The sequence below is a fragment of the Penicillium chermesinum genome, assembly GCF_028974085.1.
Source record: "Penicillium chermesinum strain IBT 19713 chromosome Unknown utg000003l:1.0-5111272.0:1.0-5115320.0, whole genome shotgun sequence".
In the NCBI taxonomy this organism is placed as follows: domain Eukaryota; kingdom Fungi; phylum Ascomycota; class Eurotiomycetes; order Eurotiales; family Aspergillaceae; genus Penicillium; species Penicillium chermesinum.
The window spans coordinates 3959519-3980041 of record NW_026695313.1 but is presented as its reverse complement, the minus strand read 5'-3'; the positions used below and the strand labels follow the sequence as shown (position 1 = coordinate 3980041).

Below are 20523 nucleotides of genomic sequence, written 5' to 3'. Positions count from 1 at the left end.
CTACTACCGCTTTTTATCATTTTATAGATTTGCAGCAATGCTATACAAGAAGCGTGCCTACCACCAGAAGACTATAATATGTACATTGTAAAAGAAAAGGAGGATATAGAGGATATATGCATGAGATTCCAGGCAATGCACCAGCCAAGCTAAGCAAGAAAGAACCAAAATCACAACGCATAATTATACATGGGTGTTAAGAGTCAGCCTGATCGAACGTCTCGAAATGCGAGAGATAGTCTGTACAAACCCCTCACTGGCTTAAGCTCTGCTGAACATAAGAGTCCATCCAGGGACTATTTTGGATTTCCTTATACCTATCTCTCACCCGCTTCGCCTGTCGATTTGTCAAAACCCCGCGGTGTCTCAGATGAGAAGAGTACCCTGGTAATTCAAGGTCGATCTGCTCCTCAGATAGCCCAAGACGGAGGTACATGGCAACACAGTAGTCGAGCACAGCCTCTGTTTTCCAACGGGGCGCCTTGCCGCCGTTCATGGATTGGTGTCCGAGTCGGGCCAGAGGAACATCGAGTTTATATCCGGAAACAGAAGACTCGAGAACTGGAGGCGCAGACCCGTCGCTTGGACCCGGCCAGACGTTTTGGCTGGAAGGGATAAGTTCCTCTTCTATTTCTGAGGGGCGAGGTACAGCAAGATCGGGCGAGCGACCGGCTCTCTGCCGACTTGCTTCCTTATGGAGAATCCTGCGCGTCTTGCTTTCTGTGAACTCGCGGCAAGCGGCCTGTGCAAGAATGCGGATGGTGGTGATGTCTGTCATGATAGCTTTATGTTGGATGGCTTGGGCCCATTTCGGGCTGTAGCCCGGTTCCATGAAAGGCTGCTTTTCAACCTCTTCTTTGAGGAGAGACGGGATGCGCCTCCCGGTCGGCGGCGCCAGTACTCAGGGGCAGAGTTACCCAGACACCACTTTCGGCAAAGGAGATAGCCGTCGTAGCTGGAACCGGTTTCAATAACGGCGTGAAGATACACGTTGAAGGATTTTGACGGGATGAGGGATAATTTATGTTGGCCGGAGTAGACTTTCTTGAGTTTCACTTGCTGCATGATATCGCTCAGAGGACCCGGCAGTGAGAGAAAGAAGGCATGGAGACGTTGGAGGGCCTTTTGTTGGAAGTTGACAGAGTGCTTTTGTCTTGAAATCGGGAGGGCTCGGTTATTGAATTCTCCTTCGAAGAAGCGGAAGAAAATGTTTTTAGCGCGCGCAAGACTCGACAGCGTGTCTCCCAATTCTGCGGGCAGCTGGTCACGATATGATGCTTTAGAGGCTTCAGCCTCCAGCCTGAGGATCTTGGCGGCTAAGGTCATAATAGTGCTGTAGCCCCAAGATTTGAGGCGGAAGTCGCGTGTATATTCACTGATCATGATCACACGATCCCAGTCTTCAACATTCACGTAGTGCGCCAACATTGCGTTTAGCGTGTTGACAGACAGTGGCATTCTCACTTTGCTCAGAATCTGACTACTGAGTTCGGTATTTTCGGTCGCATCCGCGAAGCGAAGGAGAGCGGGAATTAAAGCCTGATCATGGTATGAGCTGGCAGGTATAGGTGGGTTATCGACAGAGTCATCAAACACTAAACTTTTGCCAAAGTTGAAGTGATGACCAGCTGTGGCCAGATCAAGCAATCCAGCCAGGGTGACGTTGGAAACTTGAGGTACGGAGGATTCAGGGACCAAGGAGGGCTCCAACTGTTTTGAGTTGAAAAACGGTAAATCTTCAGAAGACGCATCGCGGAGTTTCTCAAAGAAAGAGGTGATATGTTGGAATTTGCTGGCATCGATCAGATTCTGGAGTCGCGAATATTCCGAGAAAGCATGACTGGATTGACCTTGATTGGAATAAGCCCTGACACTATATTCCGCCAAGCCAATCATGGCTGATGTCTCATCAGACAACTGTGTCTTGGTCATGCGATCAAGATCTGGAGGCACCAGGGGCGTGTTTATGTGCCAGGGGGCTATACTATTCCGCGTAGATCGGATGACCTGCTCGAAAGCAGCTGGGTCAGTGACAGGATCCACAGCTCCAGAATCCAATATCCGAAATATGTTTGTTGTCGAAATCTTGCGAGTTGGGCAAAGCTTTTGATCATCGGTCGGAATGCCAAGAGCAGCATTCAAGGGCCTCATTAGTCTGATTAGCTGCTGAGGCGTGAGGCCGTGAAAACCAAGGCCATTGTACGCCTGAATGGGCAAGCCAGCTCGGAGAGCCAATACAACCTCTGTGCTAATAGTTTTCTTTCCGAGCCCGTTGAATGCCGGCTTCTCGCGCATATCTCTGAACGTCTCCGGTGGGTTATCATTGCCAGGACGCCGCCATGACTGTTCCCTGCTGATGTTGGTGTCGCGTACTATGTCAAGATTCTTCAAAAGTGGTTCCCAGCTCTCAGTCTTCCAGGATTCAGCCTTGGACTGCATGGTTTTCACGAGCCAGGCACCCTGTCTTACGAAACCATGCTCAACGCAACACCAGAGAATGTACTCAAACCAGATTTCAGGACCGAGTTCGCGCACGCCAACATTGAATGAGACGAACGGGGGTTCTTGGCCCGCTCGTGTCGCTGCACTTGCAAGTGCGGCCTGGTGTTCTAGCCACGCTGCATCAGACAAAACACTCATTATGTCACCAGACAATAGGTAGAGCCAAGGAGGTCGAAGGTTCTGTTGGTCTATACTATTAGTTGGATCTTGATAAAGTTTGTTAGATAGAAGATCCAAATGATGCATTCGCGCAAGGGCACGGTAGACATAAGACATAGCAATCCGGGATTCGTTGAGTGGTTTATCGGCTGCGGCGAGGACAATTGAACCGAGACTCATCAACGTTTGCGCTAGGAATGAATCCGCAAGATATCGTGCTGTGGGTTTCATCGTTGAGCTGTGGAGATCGATACTGTTGGGTAAGGGAAGGGGTTTCACGGGATTGTAACCGCCATCCTGCCAAAGAACACCATCCTGAGTCCTTTGAAGGTTCGCTGCATTTGTCAGAGCTGATAATGAGGTGTGCTTCCCGCCCCAATCAAAACTTTGAAAGGCAGCAACTCGGGGCGTGACGAAAGGAATAAGCATTTCATTGGTGTCGATAAGCGTGTTCAAGAGGGCGTCAGCCAAGGGCCAATTCTTTTGTTCCAGACCGTAATGGGAGATGATATCCACATTGCGAGAAGTGCTGAGCATCCATGCAAAGGACTTCAATCTATGGCCGCGCTTAAGATGCTTTGCGATCTTCAATAGCGACGAAGTCTCTGAGGGTAACGTTCCGCTCGTCCTGCCATTCTCATCTGGTTTTCGCCACTCGTGTATGAACGGGGTCCATATAGAAGGGTCTAAGCTTTCTCTGATTGTCTTCCCCCGAAAATTAACCTTTTCGGTTTCGCCGAGGGCCTCCAGTAAGCGTTGTTCTTTTGGCGTGATACTTTTGATGTCTGAGGGCAGCTGGCTGTGGATATGGAGGAGCGCTGAGTAGGAGGAAATATGTGGTCGAGGAAGATGTGGCCTTTTACCGGCCCTCAAGAGAGAGCCGGCGCATGGAGGCACTCTCATGACCCGGCGATAAGCCTCGCGTGAGGCGCCTGCGGAAGATTCACGAACTCGTCGGAGGCGGAGAAGGCACGGGGCATTGCGGGTCGATCATGAGATTTGCATATCGCACTATGCTTTCGGTCTCGAGGGACCAGACGCCAAGGTGATTTGGGGTATGGGCGCCTATCAACTTGTCGCCAACTTCGGGATTTGTAAAGAGCTTCAAAAAAGTGATCGGAGTCGCGAAATTTCCAGGCCGGCGATTTTGGATGAGTCAGCAGACAGGGGCGCGCAGCATCAGCCAATAGAAACTGCAGTATGTACTTTGACGTTCTCAATGGAACCAAAACCTTCACCAAATGATAAGGAATCCGACGAACATAGAACTACTGTTATTTGGGTCTTTAATTCCTTTGGAAAGACAGAGGCCCGAACTATCTGCGGATACCAGGAGTGTTAAGGCAAGCCCTATTTACCGATGCGTGTATATGGTGTTGAATGATTATTTACTCCGAGTAAGAAAGAAAAATCAAGGTCCGTCTCGTACTATAAGAGCCACTACTCATAGTGTCTCTACCAGGTGATATAAAACAAGACTAAGTGTGATACTGTAGTTCTCATTCGAGTCCACGCCCCAAAAAGAGATGGAATACGCTAATCAAGCCTACATACAGTAGAAGTCCCAGAACTTACAATATCGGATCTATACATATTTAAGAGATTTTGTTCAGATAGTGACAGTTTAATCACGCTGTGCAGAAATGAGTAAAGCGGCACCGATGTGACACAGCAAAAGAAGGACGGATCTTGACAATCTAACTTTGGATGGGGCGCATCTGGCGGGCGTGAATGCGCTGGAAAGGCCCCGCGGGAGGAGTTGGGCTAGGGAAAGGGACGCTAGAGGAGCCACCACCAGGGAAAGCGCCAGTGGGAGTAGGGGTGCTACCTTCAGGGAAGTCAGTCGGGAAGCCAGTGGGAGCGCTACCGTCATGGTGGCCATGGCCGTGGTGGAAGAAGTTGCGCTTGCCACCCGGAATATCGCCGAGCAGACCACCCAGACCACCGCTAGATGGGGAGCCACCAGAAGAACCACCGGGGAAGCCTCCAGCAGGAATAGGGAAGCCAGAGGGAATCCCAGAAGGCATGCTGCCGCCTCCAGGAAAGCCACCAGAGCCGCCACCCGGAAAACCACCGGGGAAGCCTCCAGGAAAACTGCCAGTGGGAAAGGGGAAACCTCCAGTTGGGATGCCAGTAGGCTCAGGGCCGGGAGGGAAATGAGCTCAAGGCCTGGCGCTTCTCCATCTATAAGGACACTGGTTAATATGCAGGTCCAGTGTTGTTCAGATGAATTGACTTACCTCAGGCGACATGGCAAAGGCACTGGGGGCCAGAAGAGCGGCGGTGATACCGTGGGCAAAGTTGAGCTTCATCTTGAAAGTGATAAGAAAACAAGGATTCGAGATTCCAAGTTGGCTTCTAGAAGCACAAAGATGAAGGTATAGAGTATCAAACTCGTACAAGAAAGAAATATGAAGGCTAGTGATCAAGAAAGTAAACGCCCAGCACTCTGGTCCAAGGGAAATCCAAGGTCTGCAGAGACATTATATACCCTTGAGCACTGCTCCAATGTGCGGTGCTCTATTTTGTGGCTGCTCTCAGACCAGATGAGGTATCTATGGAGTCAGCCACTAGGGGAAGGTGAGACGTCTAGGCCCAGAGCAGCTTGCTGGGAATAGTGCAGATCTACAGTTCCAACTTAAGATGAATATTATGCCTACTTTGGCGATCTCGGACCATGGGGAGTAAAAAGCGTCTTCGTTGGAACAGACAGCCAGTGGACGGACAAAGTTTCTAGGGCTCCGTACGTACGTCTCCGTGGTGGGGTGGGGGAGCTGGGTAAAGGGCCAACCTCGCGAGTATACAGGTCATCAGGGATTCTCCAAATTTCGCCAGCAGCGCTTTTCTGGGTCGTGTGCTTGACCGTAATTCGGGGTTTTCATTTGTAACGGCCCTGCGAAACTCACGGGCACCCCGTTTATAGGTGGAAGCAAAGGCATGGAGATCAATATGAAACGGAAGTAGTTTAAGGAGCTCGTTGGAGGAGAAGCTCTTGGGCCTTACATGCCCTGTCGATCGCCCCCGCTGTTTGCTTCAGATTGAAGGCTTTGCATTTGTGATTGGCCCGTCGTGAACAGACTTCATACACGCAAAATAAGGAGGCAAGAAACGGTAAAAAGGATAATGCGTGCAGTTGCCCCTGGATCGGCAGTGCTCCTCCCTGCATATCAAGCCACAAGGGGAAGTATTACTCGAGAAGCCCGTTGTACAAGAGCTCCACCAATTGCGCGTCTCTTGTCTCGTACAGACAGCAAGCTACGCTGGAACGGAAGAAGTGGCTACTAGAAACAAGCAAAGGGGGTCTCAATTAACGTGGTACGGGATGAAAAAAACAATTACCAATGATGCAAGAGGGACCAAAAAAAAAAAAACACCAGGATATCATCAAATCATGAACGCGCCACAGAGTCTTCATAGCTCCTCATCCGGGGGCATATCGCCGCCCAACTCCTGCTCCACCTCATCAACCACAAAGCTTTCATAATCTTCCAAGCCCTTTTGGACGTGGACCTTGAACTTGATGACATCGTTGAGCATGTTCTCAACATTGGTATGCAATTCCTCTCGGAGCGCATTCGCCCGGAGGGTCAACTGCTCATACTCGATATTGGTATTCATCTCCCGTTGCTCCATTAATTGAACACTATCGCTGAGAGTCGCTCGCATCTTGGCGAGCTCTTTCTCCATCTTTTCGATCTGTGCATCCGATGCCGTCTTTTGTGTGGTCGTGATCTCCTTCGTTCGCTCAAATTCCTCCTCGGCTGCCCGGCGTCGGTGCTCAAGGGCCTCCACCTCACTCCGCTTTTCATCCATGGCCTCCTTGATATTGTCGAGAAGGTTCCGGTGTTCAATATCATCATTGATCCCCTGGTTACGCCGTTCGTTGATCTCCTTCCGTAGAGAATGTAGGCTGTTCCGTACAAATCCTCGTAGGTCGAGATTCAGCAGATGTGCTGGGTGGTATCCAGTGAAAGGCTCTGCCAAAAGACGATCGCGCTCAGAGGGGATCCGGTTGGACGGGCCTCCAATTTGGCTGGCGGAGAAGTTATTCTCGTTGACTTGTAGATGAAGCTCGAAATTTTGGCCTTTGGCATTCTCGGCGGATTCGGGTATTAAACTGGTTTGGTAGCCTAGAGTATTGTAAGCCTTGACGATCTGCTCAAGGTCTTCAAGCTTCTGGCTAGCTTCCGCCTCTTTCTCCATGACACGTGCATGGGTCTCTTCTAAGCGAGCCATGGTGTCTTCAAGACTTCTTTGGAGACGCTCTCGCTCTGTGTTCATGCGATCAATATCTTGTGTAGTGATGCCCTGCCGATCAACACTAGCCTGAAGCTGCGCTCGCTCTTCTTCGGTCGCCTGGAGTTCCACGTCGGTTTTCTGGATCTCTGTATCCAAGAACTTGATGCGAGTCTCATATTTCTCGATCTTGCCCTGGACGTTCTGGTTGTAGTCTTCGAACTTCCGTTTATCATCTTCCAAAATGCGGAAGTGTTTGTCTAACTTGGCCATATCGGGGGGCGTTCTTCTCCAATTCTTCTATCTGCTCACGGAGAGCCTGGTTTTCTGCCTCCAGAGCCTCCATCTCCTGCACATATCGCTCATTTCCACGGGCAAACTCTTGTGACATATTCTCAATATGTGGAAGTAGCCTTTGCTCCGCCATCTCGTCGTCTTCCTCCTCGCCACCTTGAAGCCAGTCGTGGTAGGCTTCGGTCAAGAAGCGGAAAATGATTCGATCCCCCGTCGTATCGACTCCAGCTTCCGCAGACGCCTCGTCGTAATCGCCATGAACATAACCATCCATCATCTGCGCCAATTGCATTAACCAGTGCAACATTCCCAGGAAGGTCGACCAATTCTGGCCACCAACGGCCGCAATTTGTGACTTCGTAATGCCTTTCTCGTAAGGATATCGTAGTTGCTTAAGAATAGCAGGGACCTCGGCATCCATTGCTTTCTGGAATTTGTACCCGGGGTCAATGCGATGGTAGAGCCACTGGAAGATGTAGTTGAAATCTTTTTGGGTAGGTGAGCGCAGTGTATTCTGTCCAAGGGAGTGCTTCATTTCCAGCTCGAATTTGTTGTTCGTTAGATACTCTAGCAATTCCTGCCCAATGCGCGCTTGAAAGGCCCGGTCTCGGAGAGGTCGTGGATCTCTCGGAACTCCAGCAACATTTGGAACTTGATTGAAAAATGACTGATGTCCCATGGATCCTCCCATCGAGGGCCGGGAAAAGACACTGCTTCGGCGTTGCAAGTTTGGAGGAGCAGGGTTGGAGGAAGTGGAGCCTGGCGCGTAGCTTTGTCGACCAGTGCTGAGGCCATGGCTCCCAAACATGTTGCTCGACACGGATCGTCGCACAGACGAGAGACCAGTGTCGGCTCCAAACTGGCCTCCGACAGACGCGCGCGCGAAGTTAGGCTGCTGGGGTCGGCCTGCTGAGTTGAGCAGAGATGGTCGGTGATGTTGCGAAGAAAATGGGGGGTTGTTAAATCCAACTGAGCTTGTGCGCTTGAGCGCAGAGGCAGGCTGAGGGATTGCAGTGAAGTTTTGGACGCTCCCGAGGGTCTGAATACGAGTGTCCAGTTAGTCTACAGCGTGCGACAGGGCCACAAAATTTCACCTACCTCTCGTGGGCGCCTCACACTGAACAACCCAGTATCTTGAGACATGTTCACAAAAGCCGCGAGTAGCGGCGCGCGTAGCAATCTAAAGATGCGATTATGTCCACACGACCTCGAGTAGCCAAGTCGAGTGGGCTTTATTTCAACCCCAACAGAGGCCACACAAATTGGTCTGGAGGGGACCGTTGTTATCGTGCAGAAGATGTAAACAAGACAAGAGCGGGTCATGCAGATAAGGTAGGCGGTGTCGCTCCCGCATGAGGGAAGCGGAGAAAGGTTGGGCCGGGGGGCAGAATCACGAGACTTCCCTTTTCGGTGTGGGGAAGCTCGGCGGCTGGCAGTTCCGAGGTCCACGGCCAACGCCGATGTTCGCATTCCTTTTGAATCTTTCCTCCCATCGATCCCAGAGTTGACAGTCAATCACCATGGCTCCCCGAGAGGAGCTGATCGCATCTGCTGTAAGTTTGCGTGATAGGACGCTGTGCGCTTCTTTACTGACATCTCTTAGGTGACTTGTAAGACCAATTGCCCTCATCGCGTGATGGCGACTCCGCTAACCGAGAAAAAGTCCTCCAGGATCCCTCTGTGGCAGCATCCCCTATTGAGAAGAGAGTCCAGTTCTTGCAATCAAAAAACCTTACCCAAGAAGAAGTCGATCTTGCGTTATCCCGAGTCGGCGAGGATCCCTCCGCCGCCGCCGTAGCTACCGCATCGTCCCCAGCCCCCTCTTCACAACAGGTCGCGTACCGACCACCACCACAAGCACCACAGGGATATGGATACCCTCCATATGGGCAATGGCAGCCCCCTCCAGAGTATGTAGGTCTGTATAGCTGGCGGAGGACCATCACTAATTGCATTGAATAGGCCGCCCAAGCGTGACTGGCGAGACTGGTTTATCATGGCTACAGTGATGGGTGGTGTGGGGTATGGGCTCTACTTTGTAACAAAGGTAAAGGATTTGCCTAAATCGCTCTTTTTTTTTTATGTTATACTAATTTATCTAGCGTTATATCTCCCCCTTATTGCCCCACCTACACCTCCTCAACTAGAGCAGGACAAGGAGAATATCGATGAACAGTTCACACGCGCGTTTGGTCTGATCGACCAACTATCGACCGATACTGCGGCTTTGAAGGCTGCCGAGGACGCCCGGACCGAGCGCCTTGATGCTGCCCTCAAGGACGTGGAAAATCTCGTTGCAGATCTGAAGACCTCATCCCGGCGCCGGGATGACGAGACCCGTCGAATCAGCGATGAGGTCAAGTCCTTAAAGGATGCTATTCCTAAAGCTCTCGAGGGCGCTAGGGAAGGTAATGAGAACATGTTGAAGGAACTGGGATCTGAACTAAAGAGCTTGAAGGTCCTCTTGGGTAACCGTCTGGGTGGTGGTGCGACCCCCGCCGCGGGTAGAACCGTGAGCAGCGCAACCTCTATCCCTATTTCTTCTCCTAGCCCAGCCCCTACCCCTGCTGCTCCAACTGCAGTGGAGACACCTAATGGTTCATCTGCTCCGGCCGCCAACGGCCTTCAAGCTACTGTGACTTCTCCCGAGCAGGAGTCGCAGCCAGCTGCTACTGCGCCCGCCACCCCAAGCAGCAACCCTCTCTCACAGCTTAACCGATCTGCCTCCATTCCGGCCTGGCAGATGGCTGCGGCCAACCGGAACAAGAGCTCCTCACAGTCAAGCTCGACCCCGGCTGGTGGCAATGCTGAGCAGAGCGCTCCGCCCAGCTAAGTTGGAGAGATAAATTGAAATAAATTGTGTACATCTCTTTACCTACATGTATTTATCCAGGCATCTTAATTCCTGAGTCCCTTGTTATTCCTTTCTAGGACGCTGTTTTTATTGAAAAGTGCAATTTCTTATTGACAGACCTGTAACCTTCCCTGTAAGGTGTTGCGGTGGATGTGCATGTAATTCCGGGGCGCGATACGATAAGCGTACGCGATAAGGCAGCTGGCATCAATGTGCGGGCAAAGTTTCTCGAAGGGCGACCTTCTTTTCCTCCGGATCTCTTTCAGTCCCCAATCAGTAACAATGCCGTCTCCCTCTCACCGGTCGCGTTCCCCATTTACATCGAAGCAAGACAGTGACGACCGTCACAGCCATCGGAGCCATCGGAGCCGCCATCATGATGATCATTCGAGTTCTCGCCGGCACCGACACCGCGACCACTCGCGCTCACGTTCACCCTACCGATCCGATAGACACAAATCAGACCGCCATCACCGTCATGACAGAGACCGGGACTACCATCATCGTGGGAGCAAAGAACCTTCATCAGCGCCTGTCATTCTCCCACTGAATGCCCGGGAACTCTCAAGGCGGGACTTGGAGGTGTACAAGCCAATGTTCGCCATGTACCTCGACATTCAAAAAGGGCTTTTCCTCGACGAATTGCCAGAAGAGGAGATCAAAGGGCGGTGGAAGAGCTTTATCCGAAAATGGTAAGCCTCGAGGAAACTTCGTCAACGCCTCAAACGGTTGGGCTAATGGTACTCTAGGAACCGCGGTGAACTGGCTGAAGGATGGTACGACCCAGCTACATTGGAGAGAGCTCGCCAAGCAGCATCCGAGCAACCCCGGGCCTCCACCATGCGCCCAGATTCACCAGATTATACCCTCGGTGGTAGGCCACAAGAAACGGATAGATCGGCGCAACCTAGGAGCGAGGACGAAGATGAGGACGATGAGTACGGACCGAAACTCCCAAACTCAGGGTACACTCGACAAGTGGCTCATTCAGGACCGACGATGCCCAATACGCAAGATATCGAACTGAAAAGAGGTAAGGCTACTATTATGAAAGGTCCTCCTTGATTTTCATCTGACATTTTGCGATAGAAACTGCAATGGAAGATGCCATTGCCGCACGCCACGAGTCTCGCCAAAAATATCGCAACGAGCTGCGCTCCCACAAAGCCGAACACAAGTACATCGAAAATGAAATCGCACCTCGCGCAGAACCTGGAACTCGCGAGCGGCAGCTCGAGAAGCGCCGAGAGGCGGCAGCTGCGAATAAGTCATTTGCCGAGGCCCAGCGCGGCGGCTCTCCGGAAGCCGCGCCCGATGAACAATTGATGGGTTCGGGCGAGAATGATCTTGCTGCACTGAAGCGCGAAAAAGAAAGGGAGCAGCGCAAGAAGAATGAGCGCGAGCTTCGGAGAGAGGAAATTCTTCGAGCGCGGGCGGCTGAGCGCGAGGAACGCGTTCAACAGTATCGCCAGAAGGAGGAAGAGACGATTGGTTGGCTGCAGGCGTTGGCCAAACAACGATTTGGCTGAGAGAATGCAGCAGGCTCAATACGATGCCAAATATGCTTCCAGTTGTTCTTACTTAGCGCCTGCGACTTACCTGAGACAGAGCCATGATGTTTGTTTTACATTTTGATGACCCCTGATATTATAGCCATTTCGGGAAAAGCGAAGCGTCATTCTATAATATTCCATCTATCGAGAATAGATTCTCCGTGATAGCCGCTATTGCATAATTCTATTACCTTGTATATATCCCTTTAGCCGCGCAACGAGGCCAGACTTTGGATCTGCTTCCCGTCGGCATCGAAATTCTTAGGGTCTAGCCACTTCTCAAAAGCACCACGCACAGCTGGCCATTCAGAATCGAGGATAGAGAACCAAGCAGTATCCCGATTATGGCCCTTGACAATCATATGTTGACGAAAGACACCCTCGAAGGTAAAACCATAGCGCAGCGCAGCACGCTTTGACGCCTCGTTCAAGTTATTGCATTTCCACTCAAAACGCCGGTAGTCCAACTCCTCGAAAATCTTCTTGGCGAGTAGGTACACAGCCTCCGTGGCTGCAGTAGTGCGCTGCAACAGCGGCGAGAATACAACATACCCGATCTCGATGACGCGGTTCTTCTGGTCGATGCGCATGAGCGAGAAGAAGCCAACGGCTTTGCCGCGGGCCTTGTCAATTAGACAGTATAGGTATGGGTCTGCAGACCGCGAAATGTGCTCAATGAATAGGACGAAAGACTCTTTGTGGGGAAATGGACCGTCAGGGATGTAGTCCCAGATGCCACTGTACTCCTGAGGGCCAAGGGCCTCCCACAGATCATCTGCATGCCGAGGCTCGAGCTTTTCCAGATAGACAGCTCGACCATCCACAGGTGATGGAGATGGTGCTTTCGCAGGGTGTGCATCCACGGGAACTCCGACCCCCATTGTTGCGGTATTGAGAAGTACTGGCGCTGAATGTGGTGATCAAGTTGAAGGATTGACGAGGCTTAAGAAGTACAGGGTGAGAATCAATGGCAATTGATATTCCAGCGGAGACCACGCCTATTTCAATTTCACTTTTAACAGCCTTATAGATTGGATCCTTGTACCAAGAATTGACTCAGAGCCCCCCTCGGGGAAAGTGTCGAATCACGACTGCAGATCGGCGGCTCGGAGCATGTGGGGGAGGAAAAGCCGCGTTGATAACCTTGGAAGACGTGATTTCTGATATGGTAAGCTTACCTTCCCCTCCCCCACACCTGCAGCATGACTGCAATTACCAAGGCCCTGCAGGGTCTCAAGCGCTTTACCACTTGCGACGTATGTCCTCCTCAGCCAGGCTTACTTGATCCGGAAAAAGAAATGACGAACTTTGAGGTCCCTAGATTGGCGATGCACTGGTGAAGCTCAAGCAGCCCTATGGCGGCTTCCTGGATGGCCTCCAGATGATCTCGCCAGGTGCTGGCACAAGCATTTATGGCCCAGCGATTACTGTCAAGATGGTGGAGACTAACAGCCCTGGGCCGACGCCGCCGTTGCACTTTGCAGATGCCAACGAGGCTGGCCACATCATGTACATCCAGCAGCCTAAGGGGCTGCCCTCAGCCTGCTGGGGCGGTTTGATGTCCACGCGTGCACAGCAACTCAAGAGTCTTGGGGTGATGGTCGACGGCCGTGTAAGGGATGCGCAGGAGCACCGCGATATGGGATTTCCGGTGAGGATTCCCCCCCCCCCCTTCACACATCAGGATTCTGGAAATCAACAAACCCCTTTGATTTCCTGCGGTTAATCATAAGGATGACACTAAAGGATGACTAGGTCTTTGCTCGAGGAACTGCAGTTTTGGGGTCTAATGGGTACACGCGGGCTTCCGAAATCAATGTCCCCTTGCAATTCAAGGGCGACCTTTGGGTCTACCCCAAGGATATCCTGGTTGGCGATGAGAATGGCGTGGTCGTTGTACCGCCTTCTCTCCTAGAGCAAGTCGTCGAGCTTTGCCAGGAGCGATTTGAAATTGATGAAAAGACAATGGAAGCGCTGCGAGCTGGCGAAGCAATGGGTCCAACTCTTAAACGACTACGAAAATAGGTCGAGCTTGACACCTCCGACACCTCGAATGCCTTGCGGGGGCCTCGTTTCTCGTTTCTCGTTTCCAACATTCAGTGTGCTGCTTCATAGGATGTAGGCCATTTGAGCGGATGAGAATGGATAATAATTCTACTACACCACCCGGCCAGAAGTCTGTGTGCACTCGGCCCCCATTACCATCACTCTAACAACCACCCACGTTTTCATTTTTTCTCCGACACCTCCCCATGGCGTCGATCACTATCAGTTTGAAATGACATTTTAGCAAAATAATAAAAATATCTTTATAGCGAAAGATATACAGGTTTGGTTTAAAGAGCACAGGATATATATTAAAGATTGGCCTGGATACTCGCCTGATCTTAGTCTTATTTAACTGGTCTGGAAAGTATTAAAATGTTAACTTTTTTGTATATTTAAAGACCTTATATAGATAGGAGGATCTGAGGAGGATCTGAAGAGGATCTGGCTTATTTTAAAGAGTGTATTAATGCGATATAGGATATGCTAGACCAGACGAAGATTGATATATTAATATTGAATATAGGAAGAAGGATGGATTGATTGTATACGAATCAGGGTTATTAGACAAGAGATTAAGCAAGAGAAGTCTGTATATACCTCTGATTATTCAATATATATATATTCTTAGTACGATCCAATAAGGATTGGTGGTGTAGGATATGTAACCGTGAATGTACATCAGTATTTGATGGGGTAGGTGAATCGGTATGCACACGGACTTTTGACCCCTATTGCACTAGGAGTTGTCTTCAACTGAGGTTCCGACCCCCTCCTCCTCTGCCGAGACTGTTGAAGCAACTCTCCTTCATTCAAGCGCAATGGAGATGAAGATGGTACGAAGACGAGGAAGACTAGCCACCAAGAATACGAATCGGACTGTTCAGACTCCATAGATTGCCAGGTTATTTTGGTGGATAGTCCACGAATGATTGGCTCATGCTTCCTAGGATAGTCCCGATCCTGGAACGCCCGAAGATCAGTGGGAATACAGCTTGAAGGGGAAATATAGTACCACAGAGCCCTGCATTGATACATCCTCACGCATATCAGCAGGAGCCCATCCTCACGGTACTGGAGGCCCAAGCATGCAGTGAAACGTTAGCGTCTCGGTGGTTGTTAAAGCCGAAGAGGCGAAAGTTGCAGATTGACCCGTTCGGTTGTTCGGAGAACCCCACCCGCAACCGAATCCACGAGGGTGGAGGATTAGAATATAAACAGACTCACTGCATTCTGGCATAGAGGCTTCAAGCACACGTTCTTTATATTTGAACCCCATATTTCGACCACAGAGGCCACAATATACCACAAGTGTTATCTTAGCCGCGTGTCAACATGGGCGATAACCTCCACATCCTCATTATTGGAGCTGGTAAAGCGCCCCAATGTGAATAATATCTGAAGAACAGATCAGCTTGATTAATGTATGAGATTTGTAGGCGCCACGGGCCTCTTTATCGCACAAGGCTTGAAAAAGGTGCCTACCGCCCTTGTTGCGAAGTCACCATAGTTTCTGACTTTCGCGACGTCCATATAGGCAGGCATCAGTTCAACAATCTATGAACGGTACTCAGAAAGAGAGTACAAAGCAAGGTCAGGGCAGTGGTCGATGGCATTACACTGGTCTCTTCCTCTGATTGAGAAGCTTCTCCCACCAGGCGTGTACAGCCTCTTGTCTACAACCTATACCAACAGATGGGAAGAGATCGACGCAAATATTGCTTCGCAGATTCCGATCGTCAATGGTGCCACTGGAGAACTGTTGGCCCAAGTTCCAATGTCAAATCCTAAGCGAGTGGTGCGAGGCAAGCTTCGTAATCTCCTCACAGCTGGCATCGAGATCAACTTCGAAAAGCGCTTGACTGATCTCAAGGTGGAGGGCGGCAGTGTTGTTGCTGTATTCAATGATGTAGAGCTAAGTGCTAGGGGATCGCTGGTCATTGGAGCTGATGGAGGTATCAGCCCCATTTCTTCCACTTGAGCTCTTCCAACAAGGTCTCTGCTGACCTGCTAAATAGCGCGAAGCGCAGTTCGAGATCACTTGGTCCCCTCGGGTGCGGGTGTACTGGATGAAACCCCTACTACATGTATAGTATGTAACCTAGTTCTTCCTCCCGTAGGCACCTGGCTAATGGCATGCAGAGCATCTTCCGGTCATTTCCCAGAGAACAAGCCCTGTTTGTTCGAGAGAGGATACATCCCATTGCGCAGGTTAGTCATACCAGAGAGGTTGCGTGGGCTTCGTTGCTAATCCACGGCCTGCAGCTTCTTCCGCACCCAAAGCTCAGTTCTTTCCTTTTTGCCACTGGTCAGTTTCTCAGTAGCTTCGACTCCCCTTTCGCTTTCAGCCTCACATCCTAACTCGCTAAAAAGTGGTTGATATTGTTGATCCCCAGAAGCCAGAGACTTGGGTTTTCCAGATCTCGGTCTCTGTCTGGGGCAAAGATCCTGTTCCGTCCCTGAAGAGACGCGGCGTTTGATGAAGGAGTACTTATCCTCGTACTGTGAACCGTGGCGATCAATCGGGGAATGGACGACCGATGATATTCACGTTAGTGCAGAGAAGGTGAATAGCGAGTCCGCACCTTTGGATGGAATTCCTCTGGTTTTTCAATCCTTCAAGATCTAATGAGCGAATAGTACCGCTACTGGGGAAGGATCTGTCCCTGGGATAACCTTGACGGCCGGGCGACTCTCGCTGGCGATGCAGCACACCCAATGACACCCCGTAAGTATCCAACCGTGGAGGTCACGAGATTTGACTGAGATAGACGAACTGTAGACCGAGCACAGGGCTTGAACAGTGCTATTCAAGATGCCGAGACCCTGGTCGATATAATCACAAAGACCGTGCAGGAAGACCAGGACCTGAAATCCGCGTTGGATTCGTACGGACAGTCGACATACGAACGCGGAAAGACCGACATCGACCTATCTCTCAAACAGATGTACTCCTATCATCACTGGGACACACTAATGGAGGGCCCTCTCATGAAAAGCGGCTACAAGAAGACTACTCAATAGGACCTGGGTCTGACCCCATGGGTCTCAAAGCCGAGTCTGGGTTCGAAGTAAACATATCATATAGCCATTAGATAAATCAGAAGTGACGCTTTTGTCTCATTGTCTCGAAGAGGAAGCCTAACCGAACACCTTATGCCCACCATATCTCTATTTTATTTCCCTATTTCCATCTATGCCCGTCTGCCTAAATCCAGCTCCTTGACCAACTTCATATCACCCTCCTTCTCAGGCCCCCCCCAGACCAAAAAATGGCTTCACAGCAACATCGATGGTCTCCTCAAACAAGCGCCCAACAACAACCTCCTTCAAAGCCTCTCCAGTTTGCCCAAAATCAGGGTAGGCGTTCATCTCCAGCAGCCACGCATTCCCACTACTATCAACCAAAAAGTCGACGCCGAACAGCTCAAATGCATTCGGGAGCGTCTGAAAATGGACCATCATGCCCGTGCTGCCGCTTCAAAGATCTCGCCGGTTACCGCACAGATCTGCGAGAAAATCTGCTCTTTCCAGTCATCCGCCAACCCGGGAACATGATGATCCAGGTCCCAGAAACGGCGCACACTGCCCTCGTTCGAGCTACCGCCCTCCTGGAAACAGGTATTGGTAAGATGGCGCGCGAGATCCTTGACTTCGTCGTCCTCCTCGTGTGGAGCACAATAGGGCTTCGCGGCGAAGAGGGCGAGCATCTCTTTGAAAACGTAGACCTTGAGGGCCCCCGCCGCGAGCACGTACGTGCGAATGTGGAATTTCCGGTTTGAAGAAGAAGGCAGAAGCAGCGGGGGGGTCAATGTAGGGCTGTGCAAGGAAGTGGCGGAGCTGGGAGGTGACCACGCCGGCATCGTGAGCGGCGGAGACCTCAAGCTTTTCTTCGTCTTCCGGTTTCTCGGATCCGCTCTCGTCATCAGAGTCTTCTTCCCATTCTTCAAAGATCTCGCGCAGTTGGTCTTCACTGTTGAAAAGTCGGATTCCTTGGCCACGGTCGCTCATGCCTGGTTTGAGAATCCACCATTCTTTTTCGGACTCCGCGCGTTCTTCGTTCTTCTGGAGACTTTCGTTGAGTTCGTAGGCTTCAAGAAGGGCCTCGTCGAGGAACTCTGCGTAGTCTAGTTCGAAGTCGAATGCCGGTTTGAAATGGTGTTTTAAAACACTATCGGGGTGCTTTGATATCCAGTTGGCGACTGTGTTTGAGAGATAGTGTTTGCGAATGAGAGCTTTCCGGATGATGTATGCGCTTACGAGGGATGTTGACGATTCCGACAACGCGTGTTCGAAGTCTAATCGTTCGTACTCCCGGTATTGGAACAAAGGTGCTGACGAGTTCGGCAGATCTGAGACGGATGAAATGCGCTGGGGTCGGATACTATCACCCATGCGTCGATTCAATGCTCGGTCCACGAGATCTTGAACATAGGGATCGTCACAGTCGACAATGGAGTATATCGTAGGCTGATTGCTGAATCTACATGCTCTTCTCTATCAGAACCATCTCATACCATAAGAGAAAAAGACGTATCAAAAATTAGGAGTTGCGGGTTGGGGGGGGGCATGGCGTCTATCAGCTAATACCAGATAACTTTCAAGCACATGGTCCCTGTATATCTGACAAAAGAAAGATGCAACCATAATGCCAGATTCTCCACTCACAGCTGGATCTCCCCCCGTAAAGCCGGGTGCATGCATAAAGCTCGCTTTCAAAGGCGTGACGCTGCGATAAAATTAGTAGAGCTCTCTTTCCGGATGCCGCAGGGCATACTGACCTAGTAATCTCATTCTTCACGGCCCAGCCGTCATTTCCTGGTGTACTCTCCTCGACACTTTGGTACACATCCTTGAGATTAGGTGCCCACTTGAAGTGCTTGTGTTGAAATCGGGATTTTCCTTCCGTCGAAGCACCGCCCTTTCGCACAGCCGATTCGTCCACCTTCACATTGTCACCGACTGCCTCGTGGATGCGCAAGCGCTGCTCATCAAGCTCCGCGTCTCCACCCACCGTCGGCTCTACTGCCTGAAAACAGCTTCCAGACTTCCACTTGTTGATCAGCATATCAGTGTAGAGGACCTTGTTCTTGCTCACGCCAGGCTCAAGCGGAACGTTCACATTGTAGAGATCCACGTCGGGAGCCCAATTGGCATAAAGATACTCAATCAGACGCACAGAGTGGATCGATGCCTCGGCAATGACGTCGGGGTCATTGTCACGAGAGCTGTAGGCGAAGGACAACGCGATAGAGCGCTTGCCACAGACAGCGGCTTCCATGGCGGCACCGATGGTTCCACTTGACAAGGCGAACAGCGCGGTCGTGTTCCGCCCATAATTCGGTCCTGACACAACCAAGTCGATGGGGCCCCCGTTCCTGGAAGTAGTGGTACAGACCGATCTGCACGCAAGCTGCAGGGTCGAGTCGACCAGGATCCATTCGTCGCCCCCGTCGTCGGGCTCACCGTCGCTGCCCGCGGCAGATGGTGTACGGTGCCGTCATCTTTGTGTAGAGTTCCTGGGCGGAAGTAGGTTGGCTTGACAGATGCTCCAATCATATGGGCCTTGCCGATCCATGATCGCTGCTGGTGCGGCAGGATGACCGAGACCGTGTGACCGGCGGCTTGGAGTTTCTGGACGAGGGAGTGCACATGGGGCGACGACAGGTTGGACGGAGGCCCGTCATCATTGGTAACCTACTGACTCATGAGCCATCGCGTCGGAATCGAATGAGCCCCAGGAGTACTTACCAGGATATGCATGGTGAATTGGGGTGGGAGAGTTGGAGGGGCAGAATATTCCGATACCGCGGGGCGACTTTATCCGCATCAACTTGGGCCTGGGCACGTCATACTCCACTCTATAGTTCTAATACCCAAAACAACGTTCTGTAAGCCGACGAAACAGTGATCGTTCTCGTGCGCCGTTTCGACCTACGAATGGAGAGATTCATTTATCTGACTTGATATCTGACTTGACACTCTGTCCAAAAGCTGTGGCATTGAATAAGCTGACCCGGTGCGGGTAGTTTAGGACTAACACGATCGAGATGCGCATACTTTTCTGGAAGACACCAAACAATCATGAATCATGATCACCCTCTCGCCGATGGCTCCGTCTCCTCTGGAGCCCGCGTGCCTCTGCGCTCTCCAAACCAGAGCCTAGACCGTCATCATCGTTGGTGGGGAACCTCTGTAGCAAGGAGCTGCTCTCTTCCTGCTCCGGCTCCTTCTTAACCTCAACATCTTTGCCAGATTCATGATCTGCTTCTTCTGGCTCATTCTTGAGCAGCTCTTGATCCTCATCCTTGACCCTATCAGCTCCAGGCTGGGTATGTACCACCCAGGTAAGTACGGCCCAGGTCACGCTAGCCGAAGCCATTGAGACACTCCAGAAGAAACTGCTGAAGACGATGAATGAAGTAACCTTCCATCGGTACATAAACCAGCTATACCGGGGTATTAGCAAGAAGTCCATATAAAAAGACGAAAACGTATAATATTAAGAGCAAAACATACCGCAGCCCGGTAAACCGCGCCCGGAATGCCACTTGTGCAGAGTATATCTGCATCTTGGTCTCGCTCTGGATCTCCAACCGCAGGGATTGCGGTAGATTACACGCTCCTCGCGCGAACTCAATCTTCTCTCCCATAGACACTTCCAGCTTCTCTGCTTCGCGACGCAATCCCAAAACGTAGAGCGGCAAGCGCAGCAACCTGCGGGCCAAATCAACCAAAGGCGACGAGTAAGCCAAGATAGCTGGCCGACGGGTCTGTGAGATCGTGGTCAAGGAGCTGGAAGAGGTGGGGAGCACGGAGGAGCCCTGCTGGCAAGAGTGAAGGGTGAGATCGAGCATGAAATTCCCCGCGTCAAGATTG

General features: G+C 51.1%; 9 protein-coding genes across 9 annotated transcripts; 4 read left to right on the top strand and 5 right to left on the bottom strand.

The window, feature by feature from the left end:
- Window positions 1–253: 253 nt before the first annotated feature.
- N7468_004443 (uncharacterized protein) lies at window positions 254–3564 on the bottom strand (the record flags this gene model as incomplete). The annotated part of the gene is made up of 2 exons (XM_058473740.1): window positions 254–855; window positions 918–3564. The coding sequence occupies 2 exons, from the start codon at window positions 3562–3564 to the stop codon at window positions 254–256; spliced, it is 3249 nt and encodes a 1082-aa protein (XP_058332743.1).
- A 794-nt stretch (window positions 3565–4358) lies between these two features.
- On the bottom strand, window positions 4359–4973 carry N7468_004442 (uncharacterized protein; the record flags this gene model as incomplete). The annotated part of the gene is made up of 2 exons (XM_058473739.1): window positions 4359–4799; window positions 4902–4973. 2 exons carry the CDS (start codon window positions 4971–4973, stop codon window positions 4359–4361), a joined length of 513 nt encoding a protein of 170 aa, XP_058332742.1.
- Window positions 4974–6072: 1099 nt separating this feature from the next.
- On the bottom strand, window positions 6073–8334 carry N7468_004441 (kinetochore-associated Ndc80 complex subunit NDC80; the record flags this gene model as incomplete). Its single annotated transcript, XM_058473738.1, has 3 exons — window positions 6073–7157; window positions 7210–8230; window positions 8290–8334. The coding sequence occupies 3 exons, from the start codon at window positions 8332–8334 to the stop codon at window positions 6073–6075; spliced, it is 2151 nt and encodes a 716-aa protein (XP_058332741.1).
- Window positions 8335–8711: 377 nt separating this feature from the next.
- pex14 (putative peroxisomal membrane anchor protein (Pex14)) lies at window positions 8712–10024 on the top strand (the record flags this gene model as incomplete). The annotated part of the gene is made up of 3 exons (XM_058473737.1): window positions 8712–8748; window positions 8807–9101; window positions 9154–10024. The coding sequence occupies 3 exons, from the start codon at window positions 8712–8714 to the stop codon at window positions 10022–10024; spliced, it is 1203 nt and encodes a 400-aa protein (XP_058332740.1).
- A 303-nt stretch (window positions 10025–10327) lies between these two features.
- On the top strand, window positions 10328–11574 carry N7468_004439 (uncharacterized protein; the record flags this gene model as incomplete). Its single annotated transcript, XM_058473736.1, has 3 exons — window positions 10328–10737; window positions 10795–11078; window positions 11135–11574. 3 exons carry the CDS (start codon window positions 10328–10330, stop codon window positions 11572–11574), a joined length of 1134 nt encoding a protein of 377 aa, XP_058332739.1.
- Window positions 11575–11804: 230 nt separating this feature from the next.
- On the bottom strand, window positions 11805–12479 carry N7468_004438 (GNAT family N-acetyltransferase; the record flags this gene model as incomplete). The annotated part of the gene is made up of 1 exon (XM_058473735.1): window positions 11805–12479. The coding sequence occupies one exon, from the start codon at window positions 12477–12479 to the stop codon at window positions 11805–11807; it is 675 nt and encodes a 224-aa protein (XP_058332738.1).
- A 321-nt stretch (window positions 12480–12800) lies between these two features.
- N7468_004437 (RraA family protein) lies at window positions 12801–13623 on the top strand (the record flags this gene model as incomplete). The annotated part of the gene is made up of 3 exons (XM_058473734.1): window positions 12801–12854; window positions 12920–13249; window positions 13354–13623. 3 exons carry the CDS (start codon window positions 12801–12803, stop codon window positions 13621–13623), a joined length of 654 nt encoding a protein of 217 aa, XP_058332737.1.
- A 1356-nt stretch (window positions 13624–14979) lies between these two features.
- Window positions 14980–16668, top strand: N7468_004436 (FAD-dependent oxidoreductase; the record flags this gene model as incomplete). Its single annotated transcript, XM_058473733.1, has 9 exons — window positions 14980–15016; window positions 15084–15121; window positions 15182–15599; window positions 15663–15736; window positions 15787–15855; window positions 15910–15952; window positions 16018–16118; window positions 16285–16372; window positions 16427–16668. The coding sequence occupies 9 exons, from the start codon at window positions 14980–14982 to the stop codon at window positions 16666–16668; spliced, it is 1110 nt and encodes a 369-aa protein (XP_058332736.1).
- Window positions 16669–16893: 225 nt separating this feature from the next.
- N7468_004435 (uncharacterized protein) lies at window positions 16894–19407 on the bottom strand (the record flags this gene model as incomplete). Its single annotated transcript, XM_058473732.1, has 7 exons — window positions 16894–17091; window positions 17145–17354; window positions 17401–18114; window positions 18313–18373; window positions 18426–19022; window positions 19076–19341; window positions 19396–19407. 7 exons carry the CDS (start codon window positions 19405–19407, stop codon window positions 16894–16896), a joined length of 2058 nt encoding a protein of 685 aa, XP_058332735.1.
- Between the last annotated feature and the right edge of the window lie 1116 nt (window positions 19408–20523).